Source organism: Vulpes vulpes, chromosome 3 (genome assembly GCF_048418805.1).
Source record: "Vulpes vulpes isolate BD-2025 chromosome 3, VulVul3, whole genome shotgun sequence".
Classification (NCBI taxonomy): domain Eukaryota; kingdom Metazoa; phylum Chordata; class Mammalia; order Carnivora; family Canidae; genus Vulpes; species Vulpes vulpes.
The window spans coordinates 146872243-146885183 of NC_132782.1; the positions used below are offsets into that span (position 1 = coordinate 146872243).

The 12941-nt window shown below is 35.0% G+C and overlaps 1 protein-coding gene across 6 annotated transcripts in view; it reads right to left on the reverse strand.

The window, feature by feature from the left end:
• The window catches only part of TNNI3K (TNNI3 interacting kinase), a 283998-nt gene that overhangs the window by 191352 nt on the left and 79705 nt on the right, over nt 1-12941 (reverse strand). For all 6 annotated transcript variants that reach the window (XM_026018089.2, XM_072754868.1, XM_072754869.1 and 3 more), the window contains 2 exons: nt 4862-4960; nt 139-277 (listed from right to left, as the gene is read on the reverse strand). In XM_026018089.2, the coding sequence (XP_025873874.1) occupies nt 139-277; nt 4862-4960 (238 nt within the window). The remainder of the gene's footprint in view (nt 1-138; nt 278-4861; nt 4961-12941) is intronic.

The following is a 12941-nucleotide window of genomic DNA, read 5'->3' on the forward strand; positions in this document are numbered from 1 at the left end:
AAATTATGGTTTGTAGAACAAATTTGCATATGTAATTAAGCAGCCTCAAATTTTTTCTCTAATAAATAAGGAAAGTGCAAGTAAAAAAATACACCTAAAGTAAAAAATAGCAAATGCCTTCTAAACATATAATCTTACCATCTGCTTTGCTGCCGTCTTCCATCAAGAGTTTTGCAATATTAAAGAATCCTTTTGCAGATGCTAGGTGGAGAGGCCTATCTCCAACCTCACCGCTTACATTTACATCAGCACCAAATTTCAAAAGAAGGCGGGTTACCTAAAGAATCCATTCATTTAAAATTAGTATCAAAAGTCAAACAATAATGCAAAGCTTTCAAAAGTATGGAAGAAGACATATAATTAAAGCCTCCTCTTAAATTATTTTTACCTGAAAATAACAGAAACTTGATTGGCCTAAACAGTAAGGAATTTATTATTATATCACCTAACAAGAAGTCTAAAACTAGAGCAATTTCAGGGTTGGTTCTTCATTGTACATAAATAATCTTCCCTAACGTCCTTTCCAAAGTCATCTTCTGGCCAGAGCCAGCAGTGTTTACTCGATTCTCAATTTTCATGGCAACACCATGCATAGGTCACTGGTGATCATCTTGCTACTAGAGTTCTGGGTTCTTTTCTGGATTTGTGAGTAAATGCTGATAACTGCACTAGCTTTTCCTTAATTAGCTGAGATCCACGTCCAAAGGGAGAGAGAGAGAATGAAGTATTAAACAACTTAGGAGTCTTCCAGGGATTGTTTCAGGTAATTTATAGGATTTCTTTAAGTTATTTACCTACCCAGTTGTGAACGTTCCAAATAATTTCTCTAATTCTGACATTGTCTCCTCTGGGCATTTCAGAAGTCATTACAATGATCCCAAGAGGTAAGTTAGAAGGAATCTATGCCATTAAAGTAACAGTTATGGGTGGAAATCTCAACTCACCTGACCACTGAGGTGTTAGCATAAAAGTGAATTCAAACACTAAAAATAGTTTGATTTTCTACACGGCAGCAAATAAACGTGTCTTGGGCAGAAACCTTTCAAGAATATGTTACATATTTGATAGAAATTCTAGGCAAAAAAAAAAAAAAATAGTAGTGTGGCATGTGGGGGAAACTTCCTATTGAGTGTAGTGGGTAAAGAACAAGGGTTCTGAAGTTAGGCTTTACCACCTTTAATAAATTATTTGACCTTTTGAAACTTCAGTTTCTTCATTATTAAGATGAGAATCACAATAGTTCCACTTCGTAGAGTTGCTACAGGATTAAATAAGTTATCACATGTAAAGCACTTAGAAAAGTGCCTGCCACTCAATAAATGTTAGCAGAAGTGGTAGCACCATGTGGAACATGTGTATTTTATCCATTTGTTGGCTAATGGGCAGACCAATACTTAATTCAGAAGAAATTGGAGCAGTAAAAGTCAGTCTCAAGAACTGTGTGTTCCTAAGCAGATTATTTCCACTTACAAAGACTCCATAAATTCTGATTATGTGATTTTAAAATGGACAGCTTTAAACTATCTTTGAAATCGATTGTCTATTAAGCACTATTATTGTATAGCTAGGAAATATTGCTCTTGGTCCAAAACATCTACTCTTCCACTTAAAAATAAGTAAATAAACAAATGGCAAAGAACATGGAACATTAGGCACATTTATATATCGAATGTACCATTCTCCTGTCAGCATATTTTAGCAAATGACAATAGCATCCATAAATTACTTATGTGCTGTCTTCGCACGCAGAAAGTGAGTCCCTTATCATAAAAAGGCCATCCACATTTTAGCATAATTTTAGAAGACTGTGACTATATATTCAGGGAAAGTAAACAAATTTAGCTATCCACCCAACTTGCATAGAAGCTCTTTATGTTTCTGTGGGTGAGGAGGTTAATCACCAAAGAGGATGACTCTACAAATAACATGCATTGTGTACATCCTGCCTCTGCCTAAAGTCAGAAAAGTATGGAATTTTTTCATCATCTGGGCTTTTAGACTGTACTTTCTGAAGCATTTTCAGTGCCTAGCTCTCCAGTACACTCCAGTGCACTCTGAGCAGCACATCAAATGAAATGAGAAATCTTTCCTAGCTATAGGTCACGCTTCACAGGTCTGAGAGTGTCCAAGCATATGCCAGATAGCAAAGAAATAAAGGCACAATGACTAGAAGAGCACAGAGACACAAGTAAGTTTGATTTTTAACTTGGAATCCTCAGGCAGTACAGTGGTCTGACCTCTGCAAAGGCAAAAAGGTGTATTTTTACTCCATGATTGAGTAAGACTAGAGATCTAGAGATATAAAGTAAGGGAGAGTGAAAATGGGATGTCAAAAGAACAGTTAAGCTTTGATTATCCAATTACATGTGTACTTCTGTTTTATTTGGTTCTATTTAGCTTCTTAAGGCTAGCTCAACGGCAATGTTTGAAAGTAGCACATAAAAATTTTATCTTTCAATACTTTAAGGTTAAAAATCAATAGACTTACTGTGTCCTGGAAGGTATGTCATGTAGGCTTTCTTTTCTATAGACAATGTGGCTTTTAACTCATTAGGCATCTACCTCTTTGGAAAAGTTTGACAATTCCATAAGATGTTAAACGTAGTGTTACCGCTTGAACCACCAATTCCACCCTGAGATGTACCCAAGAGAAATGCAAACAGATGTCTACGTCAAAACTTGTACATGAAATGGAGGTGGGGAATCAGTGAAATAGATAAGAGGATTAAGAGTACACTTCTCTTGATGAGCACTGAGTAATGTATAGAATTGTTGAATCATTATACACCTGAAAGTAATATAACACTGTATGTTAACTATACTTGAATTTTTTTAAAAAGTGAATATTCCAAGCAGCATTATTCATAATAGCCAAAGAGTGGGGGATAAAAATCCAGCGTCCATTAACTGATGAACGAATAAAAAAATCCAACATATCCATACAACAAAGTGGTATTCCACACTAAGAGGCAAGGAGGTGCTGATACATGCTATAGAGTTGATGAATCTTAAAAACCCTGTGCTAAGTGAAAGGAATCAGTCATAAAAAAACCATATGTTGTATGACTCCATTTGTAGGGAGTCTCCAGAACAGGTGAATCTGTAGAAACAGAAAGTATATTAGTATTCTCCTCAGGCTGGAAGGGAGAGGTTTCGAGAGAAGTCGGAAGTGCTAATGTATGCGGGGTTACTCTTGGGGGTAATGACTTCCTTCAATTAATTGTGGTGACGTTTGCAAAACTCCGAATATACTAAAAACCACTGAGTTGTACGATTTACATTGACGAGGTAAATCTCAATAATAAAGTTGTTACAAATTTTAAAAGTCAATGGACTTTGGAGTGAGAGCCCCTGGCCTTGAATAATGGAGCCCCACCGCTTAGGCACATTTCCTGGACTTTCTAATTTGTGTCTATGATAGAAGAAGAGGCTCTGAGGTACAACAGAAGAACTTCGGGCTTTGGGATTTGACAGACCTGAATACATACTTTGGTTCTTCTCACCAGCTGCGAGACTCTGGCATGTTACCCCCCCGAGAGAGCTCGTGTAGATCATACAAGAGGCCAGACAACACTTAATTTTCGGATTGTGGCAAAATTACAAAGAAGGAAAAAAAAATCCACACAAAGTGGATACAGTATGAGATCGCTTATATGGTAATTCTTGGCAAGTTCCTCAGGTTTTCGTGAAGGTCAAATGAAACTATTCATTGACTGAAGGCACACTGTAGATTTTAAAACATTCTCTGTATATTATTACCTTATTACAGAATGTCAAATTTTATAAATAACAACCCATTATATAATTATTTATTCAAAGCAAATTATATTTAAAACACGTATAATGTTTTTTTTTTTTTTTAATTATCTGGGCTATTCCATGTATTAGTTTCCCACGGTTGCAAATTGCCACAAGATTATTGGATTAAAACCGCACAGACTATTTTCTTCAAGTTCTGGAGGTCAGAAATCTAAAATCAAGGTGTTGGCAGGTTGCATTCCCCCTGCAGGCTTTTATTTCCTTGCTTTTTCAGCTTCCATAGGTTGCCTGCATTCCTTAGCTTATGACCCCTTCTCGTATCACTTTAACTTCTTGCCTCTCCTGTCACGTCTGTTTCCTGCTCCCTATTGTAAGGACCCCTGTGATTACTTCAGGTCCCCCCTGATAATTCTAGGATAATCTCTCCAACTCGAGATCCTTCACTTGATCACGTCGGCAAAGTCTCTTTTAGGACATACACAGGTTCCGGAAAATAAAACATGAACATACCTTCATCCTATCACATCCCAAGACAGTAAAAAAAGAAGAAATCAAGTTTCTGAAAGACATTGTTTCACCTGCTGGGATGGCGGGGTTATAAATCGTTTTATTGTTACTGTGCCAGCATCATTGTAGTGATATTATCCATCATTTGCCAAACACTTTTAGATTAATATCTCATCATATCAGCAACCCTATGAGGTAGGTACTATTTTCTCTATTTTGCAGATGAAGAAACTGAAAATCGGGGAGATGATATAACCTATACATGGTCAAAAATTCGGGAATTTTTAAAATTCAGACTGACAGATTCCTGGGATTGTACAGTGACTCTATTGCCCCTCTTGGGTCCTAAGATAGTAAAAATGGGTAAGTTGGCAGATGTAGTACTTCTATGAATTATAAATTCCTCAAGGGTGGAGCTGATGAGAATATGGCAAAAATAATTCAAAGGGTATCTTTGAATATAGATATATTCTGTCTTGAAAAATATTCTGTCTTGAAAAATAATTCAAAGGGTATCTTAAATATTCTGTCTAGGACAGAGAGCTCAGCAAGCCTGGAACTCCCCGGCTTTTGGAGATCCTACCATCAGGCTTACCTGTTCATGTCCATAGTATGCTGCAATGTGCAGCGGAGTGAAAAAAACTGCATCCTGAACATTGACATTAGCTCCGTGTTGCAGCAGGACATCAGCAGCCTGGAAAGACAGAGAGAGCTCAGTGAAGACCTTGACTTAGGGCATCTGCCCATCAAAATTCGTTTTACACCCGCCATGCACAGAGCTACTTCAGAAGTCACCATCCTGAAACAAAAGTTTTCTTCTGTCTCCCTCTCTGAAACCTCTAATGGCTTGTTTTGTCTCAAAAATGAAGACTGAACCCCTTGGTGTGGCTTTCCAATGTCTTCTTGGCTTGACGGCATCCTTTTTGAATGCATTTTCCGTTATTCTCTTTCGTAAACTCCATTATGTGGTAAAACTGCACTCCATTTCCTGCTCATTTGAGTCTTTGTTCACATCATTTCCTCAGCCAGGAATTATGTTCTTCCCAATCTACAGATATTTACACACAAGCTGAACACCTTCTCCTCCAAGATTTCTTTGATTTTCCTCCCTATATGGCCAACCCACTTACTGAAATTGTCTTTCTCCTAAATCTCATACAACTTCCTTTCACGTCATATAGAACATTTAAGGAATTATATACATGCCTTTTCATCCCTACTAGAGCACAATCCTTGAAGGATAAAGTACATCAGGCTCATCTTTATGATCCTGCCCTGGCCTGTTGCTATGCAAATAGTATTCATTCCAGAAGCATTTGGAATGAATGAATGGATGAGTGAATGAAAGAGCAAGTGAAAGACACAAGGAGCTGTTGGCCAACTGTCTTCATTGAAAATTATAGATTGGTCACAAATCTGCTAACCTTCAAATCTCTTCTCCTCCCAATGACCTATTTCTACGTCTCACTTCTCTGGAAAATTGACCGGAAACATTTCCTTCAGATATGGTCATTTTTATTGTGGATTTTAACGTGCTGTCTATTCTTCATGTGCTCAAATAATATACATCTAGGAAAATTTTCAAAAGTCTGTTAGGCTTGGAGAGAAAACAAGAAGATGGGATCGAAAAGCTCAAAGGACTTACATTCCAACACCTCTTCTATTCCAATAAAAAGACTGCCTCCTCAGTCAAGTTTCCTTTCCTGTTTGAATCATAGCCCTTCAGAACTGGAGAGGGATCAGGGACAGACATGACATATCAAACCCCCATTAAAGACAAAGAAATTGAAAATGAGAGGAAATGTCTCAAAGTCCTGGAGCAAGTCTGTGTCAGCACAGAAGTGAATCTTTAATCTCTTGCCTCAAGCTTTGTTTCTGAGTGCTCCATGGTTTTAAGTAGTTTATTCATTCAATCATCCATTTATTCATGCATCAACACACAATTTATTGAGTATGTATGAGCTAAAACTGTGTTGTTTCACATGCTTATTCTCAATTTATTCAATCAGCATTAGAACTGGTTGTCAGACACAAAAAACACGGGCTTCTTTTTTCTTAAGTACAAATGTTTATTGAAACATTATAATAGTAAAGAAAAATGTTCTTTGTGGAAATAATATTAAATAAGTTAAATATTAAATAAGTTCTCAAAACTATCACTTTTGTATTAACTTGGAAAGGAGTCCATTAAATACCTTTAAGTTAAATAATCACATGTATTCTTACATACATATTATGTATAGTTATGACTTAAAGGATAGAATGAAATATACGAAAACATTAATAGTAAATAGCTTTATAACGTGAGATTTCAAGGGAACTTCACATTTTTCTGTTTCATAATTTTTAGAACGATTTGTATTACCAGGAAAATGTCTTCCATTTTGAAACAAAAATTGGTAAGAAATACCAAATTTTAGTATTTTGGATAAAGTCATTTGACTCATATTTTTTTCTTTACTGTCTTCCCAATGAAATCACTGTTCTAAATAAATATTTGCATTATCCATGGGCAGAAGTAAAATAGGGGGCTGTTTAGAGCTTGTGAATATAGTTCTGAGTTAAAGCTAAACACACTTTTGATATTGGAATGAAAATAAAGCTGAGTTTTGGTGGTTTTGAGAAAAAACTTCTACTAACAAAGCAACATCTATAGTTCCAGGATATTTGAAATTCTTACCAAAGAAACTCTACATACAACAGGGAAAAATAGTCAAGGTTATGTTTTTGATGGTTTTGATGATTAATACTGAACAAAAATCAGAAGATAAAATACAATCAGTGACTTAATGCTATAGATAGCAGAATGACAGAGTTTAATATTATAGACTTTTCAATTAATTTGGGCATAGCTACTCCTTTGTTCAATTACATTTTCTAGCTACCCAAAAAGGTCATTTATAAGATCAAAGGAATGTGAATTTTCATCAGGTTGATCAAAAGCAGCTGGATATGTTCTTTCTGTCAAAGATACACATTAGATTTTTTTTTAAGTTCTTTAAAATTATTTTTAATTTTTAAAAATTTTTTTCCAAGAATTTCTTTAAATTCAAATTAGTTAACATAATAGTGTAATATTAGCTTCAGGAGTAAAATCTAGTGATTGAAAAAGATAAGGAATTCTTGTTAGGATATCTAAAATTTCTGGCAGTTTCAAAAACATAAACAGAGGTTGGGGCACCTGGGTGGCTCAGTCTGTTAAGCGTTTGACTCTTGATTTCAGCTCAGGTCATGACCTCAGGGTTCTGAGATCAAGCAAGCCCTAGGTCGGGATCCACAGTCAGGGAGTCTCCTTGAGAGCGTCTCTCTTCTCCTTCTGCCTCTCCCCTCTGTGTGTGCTCTGTCCCTTTCTCACAAATCAATCAATCTTTAAAATATATATATATATTAAAATATATAGAAAATATATAGAAAATATATTAAATATAAATACAAATATACAAATATGTATATATTTACAATATGTATATTGTATTGTATATCTTAATATATATATATTGAGGGGGGGGGCGCTTCTGTACACTTCCAGAACAATACTTTTGCTGATATTTGGGTATTGCTAATTAACAATCCATAGAATAAATAATGTATACAGTGAGCTGTTTTCCTAATAAAAATTTAAAAATACCGTTAACATTTATTGAGGGCATTTTATGTCTCAGACCCTGCATAAATGGTAACTGGAGTGTCCTGTTTCACCCCAAAACACAGAAAGATTGGTTCTACTCTTCCATTTTAAAGGTGAAGAAACTGAGCCTCAGGAAGTCTAGATAACTTTTTTGAGGTCCTATAGCTAATAAAGGTAGAACTGGAATTCAAAGCTAGATCCCTTTGACTTCAAATATTTTCCATCAGGCCCTTGTGTGACCTTCATCTCATTAACACTAACCTTTAAGTAAATGATCTAAATGACTCAAGCTCAGACAAGAGGAAACATTCTTTCAGTAGAAGCTCTGTAGATTCAGCTTGGACATGAATACCAGAGTCATTTATATAAAGCACTTGGTATCTTCAACTTCACATGCCTGGGAGTTCAATCTTAGGAACCTTTATAGAAGGTCACAAACGATCAAGTATATGAAGCTTTTTACAGTTTCTCTTATTTTAAATATAGCATAGAATAAAGTAGACAGCATGCATTTTTATTGTAATAGAAACTCTCAAATGTTAACATATAGAGCCAATTTCTTAGGCATGGTTCCAGAACTTACTTTCATTCTAAAAGATAACGGCCCTTAGGCTTCAATAAATGGTTCAAAGCAAACTTTTTCCTCCTAAATTTGCACTTATCCAGTCATTCAGAAGGTCAATCTTTTGGATGAACATTCGTTAATTATGAAGTGTTGGCCTTCTGAGAAACTGTCAAAATGTAAGTCTTAATGAAACCACACAGAGTCATTATCGAATGGTAAGCTTTATTTAGTTTGTTTTAAAATTCAAGGAAATATTTAACCATTGAGAGCAATGCATGTTGGAATTATCTGAATAATGTCATATGAGTAGAATGCATTTACTGATTTTTATGACTTTTGGAGAGAGACTATGGAGAAAGTGTCTCTTAGTAATCTTATGGGAATATAACATATTGTAATGTACAAATATGATTGTCATATAGCTAAGACAAATACTCTTGTATTAACATTTAGGCTGGAACATATATCTATCAGATCATTTTATCCATGCTTTCCTTCTCCAGAACCTGAGAAAGTTGGTAAAGCAATTTTACATTCTTTTTACTACATGAAGCCCCATAAAGTCACAGCCTAAAGTACTTGGCACTATGCTTAGTATATGATAGGCATCCAGATAATTGAATCGGACTGTATTTCTAGTAAAAATTACACACACACACACACACACACACACACACACACACACACCATCAGTTATAAGGGAATTTAAACATTAACAATTAGGACCCAATGATATGACAGAAATTTTAAATAATTCAATTCAACAAACATTTATTGATTGCTTATTTTATATTAACCTTTAGCACACCCCAGCATCTGTACTGAACTGTGATTAGAGTTATATATATATATAAATATATATATTTATACGCCTCCTGACTGCCCATATATATATATATATATATCTCATTAAGATTTTTGCAGGACATAAAATCGGTTGTCATAAGGTTTTTTGATGAAATACATAGTTTTTATATTTTTCCTCAAAAACAATAACAAAACTACTAGTGAAATTGTTAAGTAGAAAAAAGTGTTACCACAGAAAGGATATCTTTATAATCTTTAAGCTTTTTAAGGAAGCAAACTGTATTATACTTAGATTTGTATAACTGATATATGTCAGTATTGTTATTATGATTGAAGGAATGATGTTCAAATATGGTCTGGTAACTAGGTACCTTTTACTGACTGAAGAATAAGCACCAAAAAGTGCTTCCCACTTCCCAAGTAGTTGTTTTATAAGCATAGAAAATGGATCAGAGTTCCTTATTTTGATAGTAGAAATTACTATCATATATTACACTTTACAGGTATTTTTATTTACCAATTGACTCACAAAAGGGCCAAGTGGAGCCTTTTCAATTTTCAGGTTGTAATCTAAATATTTATTTGTACATTCTGCTTTTCTTCTTAGAAACTTTCCCTTTTCTTTCTCCACCTGTCATATAACCGAGTCTCAAGGTCAAGCTCATGTTCTTCACAAGAAATTTCTACAAATACTTTACCATATTGATAATTTCTTTCCCTGAATACTTACAGTATGTATTTTCACAACTTAATTTTTCCATTGATTATCCCTGTTATGTAAAACTACTGTTATATAAAATTTTAACTTTTTTTTCCTTCATGTTCTAAACATGTCTCAGTGAGGTGTAAGAAGTCCAGGGAAAATAATTTTTCACTGGAATTTAATCATAATTAAAATAGTCAAAACTTATCCTTTAAAATTCCAGAGATTCTAAAAGTAGTGTCTATAAGAGCAAAGGCCCTTATTGTTCTTCCTTGCAAATGCTTCTCCTACACTATGACTTTACCTTATCTGCCCTGGTCCCGTTTAGCACTCCTTCTATACTTCGTTTTATGAAAGTCATTGATAGCAATGAAGGAAAAAAAATAAAAGGCCCTATAAAGAGGAACTAAATGTCCCATGGGAGACAAGTAGAATAACGTAAATTCTAAAAGGAATAAAATGGCAATCTATATCAGTTGAAATTGTCAAAATTAAATATAGTGTCTTCCACATAGTAGATGTTCAATAAATACCTACACTTTTAAATTAAGATTTTCTTTGCTTTATTTATTTATTTTTATTTTTATTTTTTTTATTTTCTTTGCTTTAAGTGATACCTCATTTTCTATGACTTTGTTCATCTTCCTCAAATATCTACTTATACTAATGCTTTAAAGCCACAATTTTCCCCTGCAGTATGCCTTTCTCTACTCTTTGTTACTGAGACTTACAGAGAGCAGAACCTTGAGACGACTAGGATAACATCCACTTCTGTTTATTGGAAAATCCATAGTAGTGACACTTTAGAGGAAAATGACTTATTTTTTATTTTTAGGTTCTTCTTACTTAAAAAGCTTTTAAGTTTTTATTTTAATATCAGTTAACGTACAGTGTTATCTTAGCTTCAGGTGTACAATATAGTGATTCCACTATTCTGTACGTTACTTGGTGCTCATCACACAAGCGCACTCCTTAATCCCCATCACCTACGTAACCCAGCTTCCCACGCTCCCCTCTGGTAACCATTAGTTTGTTCTCTTTAGTTAAGAGACTGTTTCTTGGTTTCTCTGTCTCTCTCTTTCCCTTTGCTCATTTGTTTTGTTTCTTAAACTCCACATATGAGAGAAATCATATGGTATTTGTTTTTCTCTGACTGATTTATTTTGCTTAACATAACACTCAAGCTCCATCCATGTCCTGCACTGTTGGTGGGAATGCAAACTGGTACAGCCACTGTGGAAAACAGTGTGAAGTTTCCTCAAAAAGTTAAAAATAGAACTACCCTACGATCTAGTAATTACACTATTGAATATTTACCCAAAAATGCAAGAACACTAATTCAAAAGGACACATGAACCCCTATGTTTACAGCAGCATTCTTTACAATAGAGGAAAATATTGTCTGAAGTTTATGCCTCGTGAATTCAAAATGATCCCAAACATGTTACATGCAAGTTAATTTAGATTTGATATTTTCCAGTTATTTCCACTTCTAACTTTCAAAAATCAGTTCTTAATTGTGTCCCCTTAAACCACTGCCCTCTCTCCTAAACTTTATGGACAATCTTCCTTTAAAAGTAGTTTACCTTTTGTCCACATTACCTCACCTTTTATTCATTCTTCAGCCCCCTATACCCTGGCTTCAGGTCCCACACTTTAGTAAATTCTCTGTGGAAAATGACATCAAACGCCTCCTGACTGCCCATCCCAACGGATTTTTTTTATTTTTTTCCTTATTTTACTATCTATCTGCTCCCTAAGATGCTATCCTCCCTTAGGCTGATTGACGTTGCAGTCTTTGTTTTTGCTTCCCACCTCTCTGCCAACTTATTATTATTATTCCTCTCTGGAGGTGACTCTTTCTGTTCATCTCTTAAGTGCTTCTTAACTGTTGCTTTTTTCCTCACTGACAGGCATTTCCTTGTGTTTCTTCTTGATCTCCTTTGTCTGCTTTAATTCTTTTGTATTAAATTAATACATGCAAAAAATAAATTAATACATGCAAAGCACTTAGCACAATACTTGGTACAAAACAGTAAGTATTCAATAAATGGCAGCTATCTGCTATTTTGTAGTATACATTCTCTGGTTTATTCCATTTACTACTGCTACGACTATTGCTGCTGCTACTACTACAACTACTACTACTACTACTACTACTACTTTTCTCTCTCTCTCTCTCTCTCTCTCTCACACACACACACACACATCTCTCCAGTTGCATATGCTTTTCCCAGACTTCCTCTAACACAAAATCTACCTCCTTCGGCAACTGTTCGCCCTGTTACGTATTTCTATTCCATTTCCCTGGGATGTTAGAGTCTTCCACATTGATCTTTTTAAAATTTATACTTTGATTCTTATTAATGTCAATTAAGCATTAGAAAGCAAAGGGAACTAATATATTTTTTTTAAGATTTCATTTATTTATTCATGAGAGGCACAGAGAGAGAGGCAGAGAGACACAGGCAGAAGGAGAAGCAGGGTCCATGCTGGGAGCCCAATGTGGGACTCGATCCTGGGTCTCCAGGATCACACCCTGGGCTGAAGGCGGTGCTAAACTGCTGAGCCAGGAACTGGCTGCCCTGGAAACTAATATTTTTTTTAATGTGTACTTTGTGGATATCTATGAGCTAAATGAGAATATCTGTTTCAGGTATTGCTTTATAGCAATCTCATGGAATGTTATTAATAGCCTCATCTTAAAAATAAGAATACTGAAGATCTGAATTATACAGCTTGTAAAGAAAAGCACCTGAGTTTAAATTCAGATCTGTGGAAGTCCAAAGCACCATACTATCCCATGCTGTTTTTCTTCTTATTTGTGTTATTTTTTTGTGGCCAGTTAGCAATTCCTTGCCATTTTATACAGGCTTGCAGAAGATATAGCTCTTAGTAGATGTTATTCTTCAAAGATTTCCAAACATGGTCATATATCCAGTATACCAGGAAGAATAATCCTGGCTATGTAA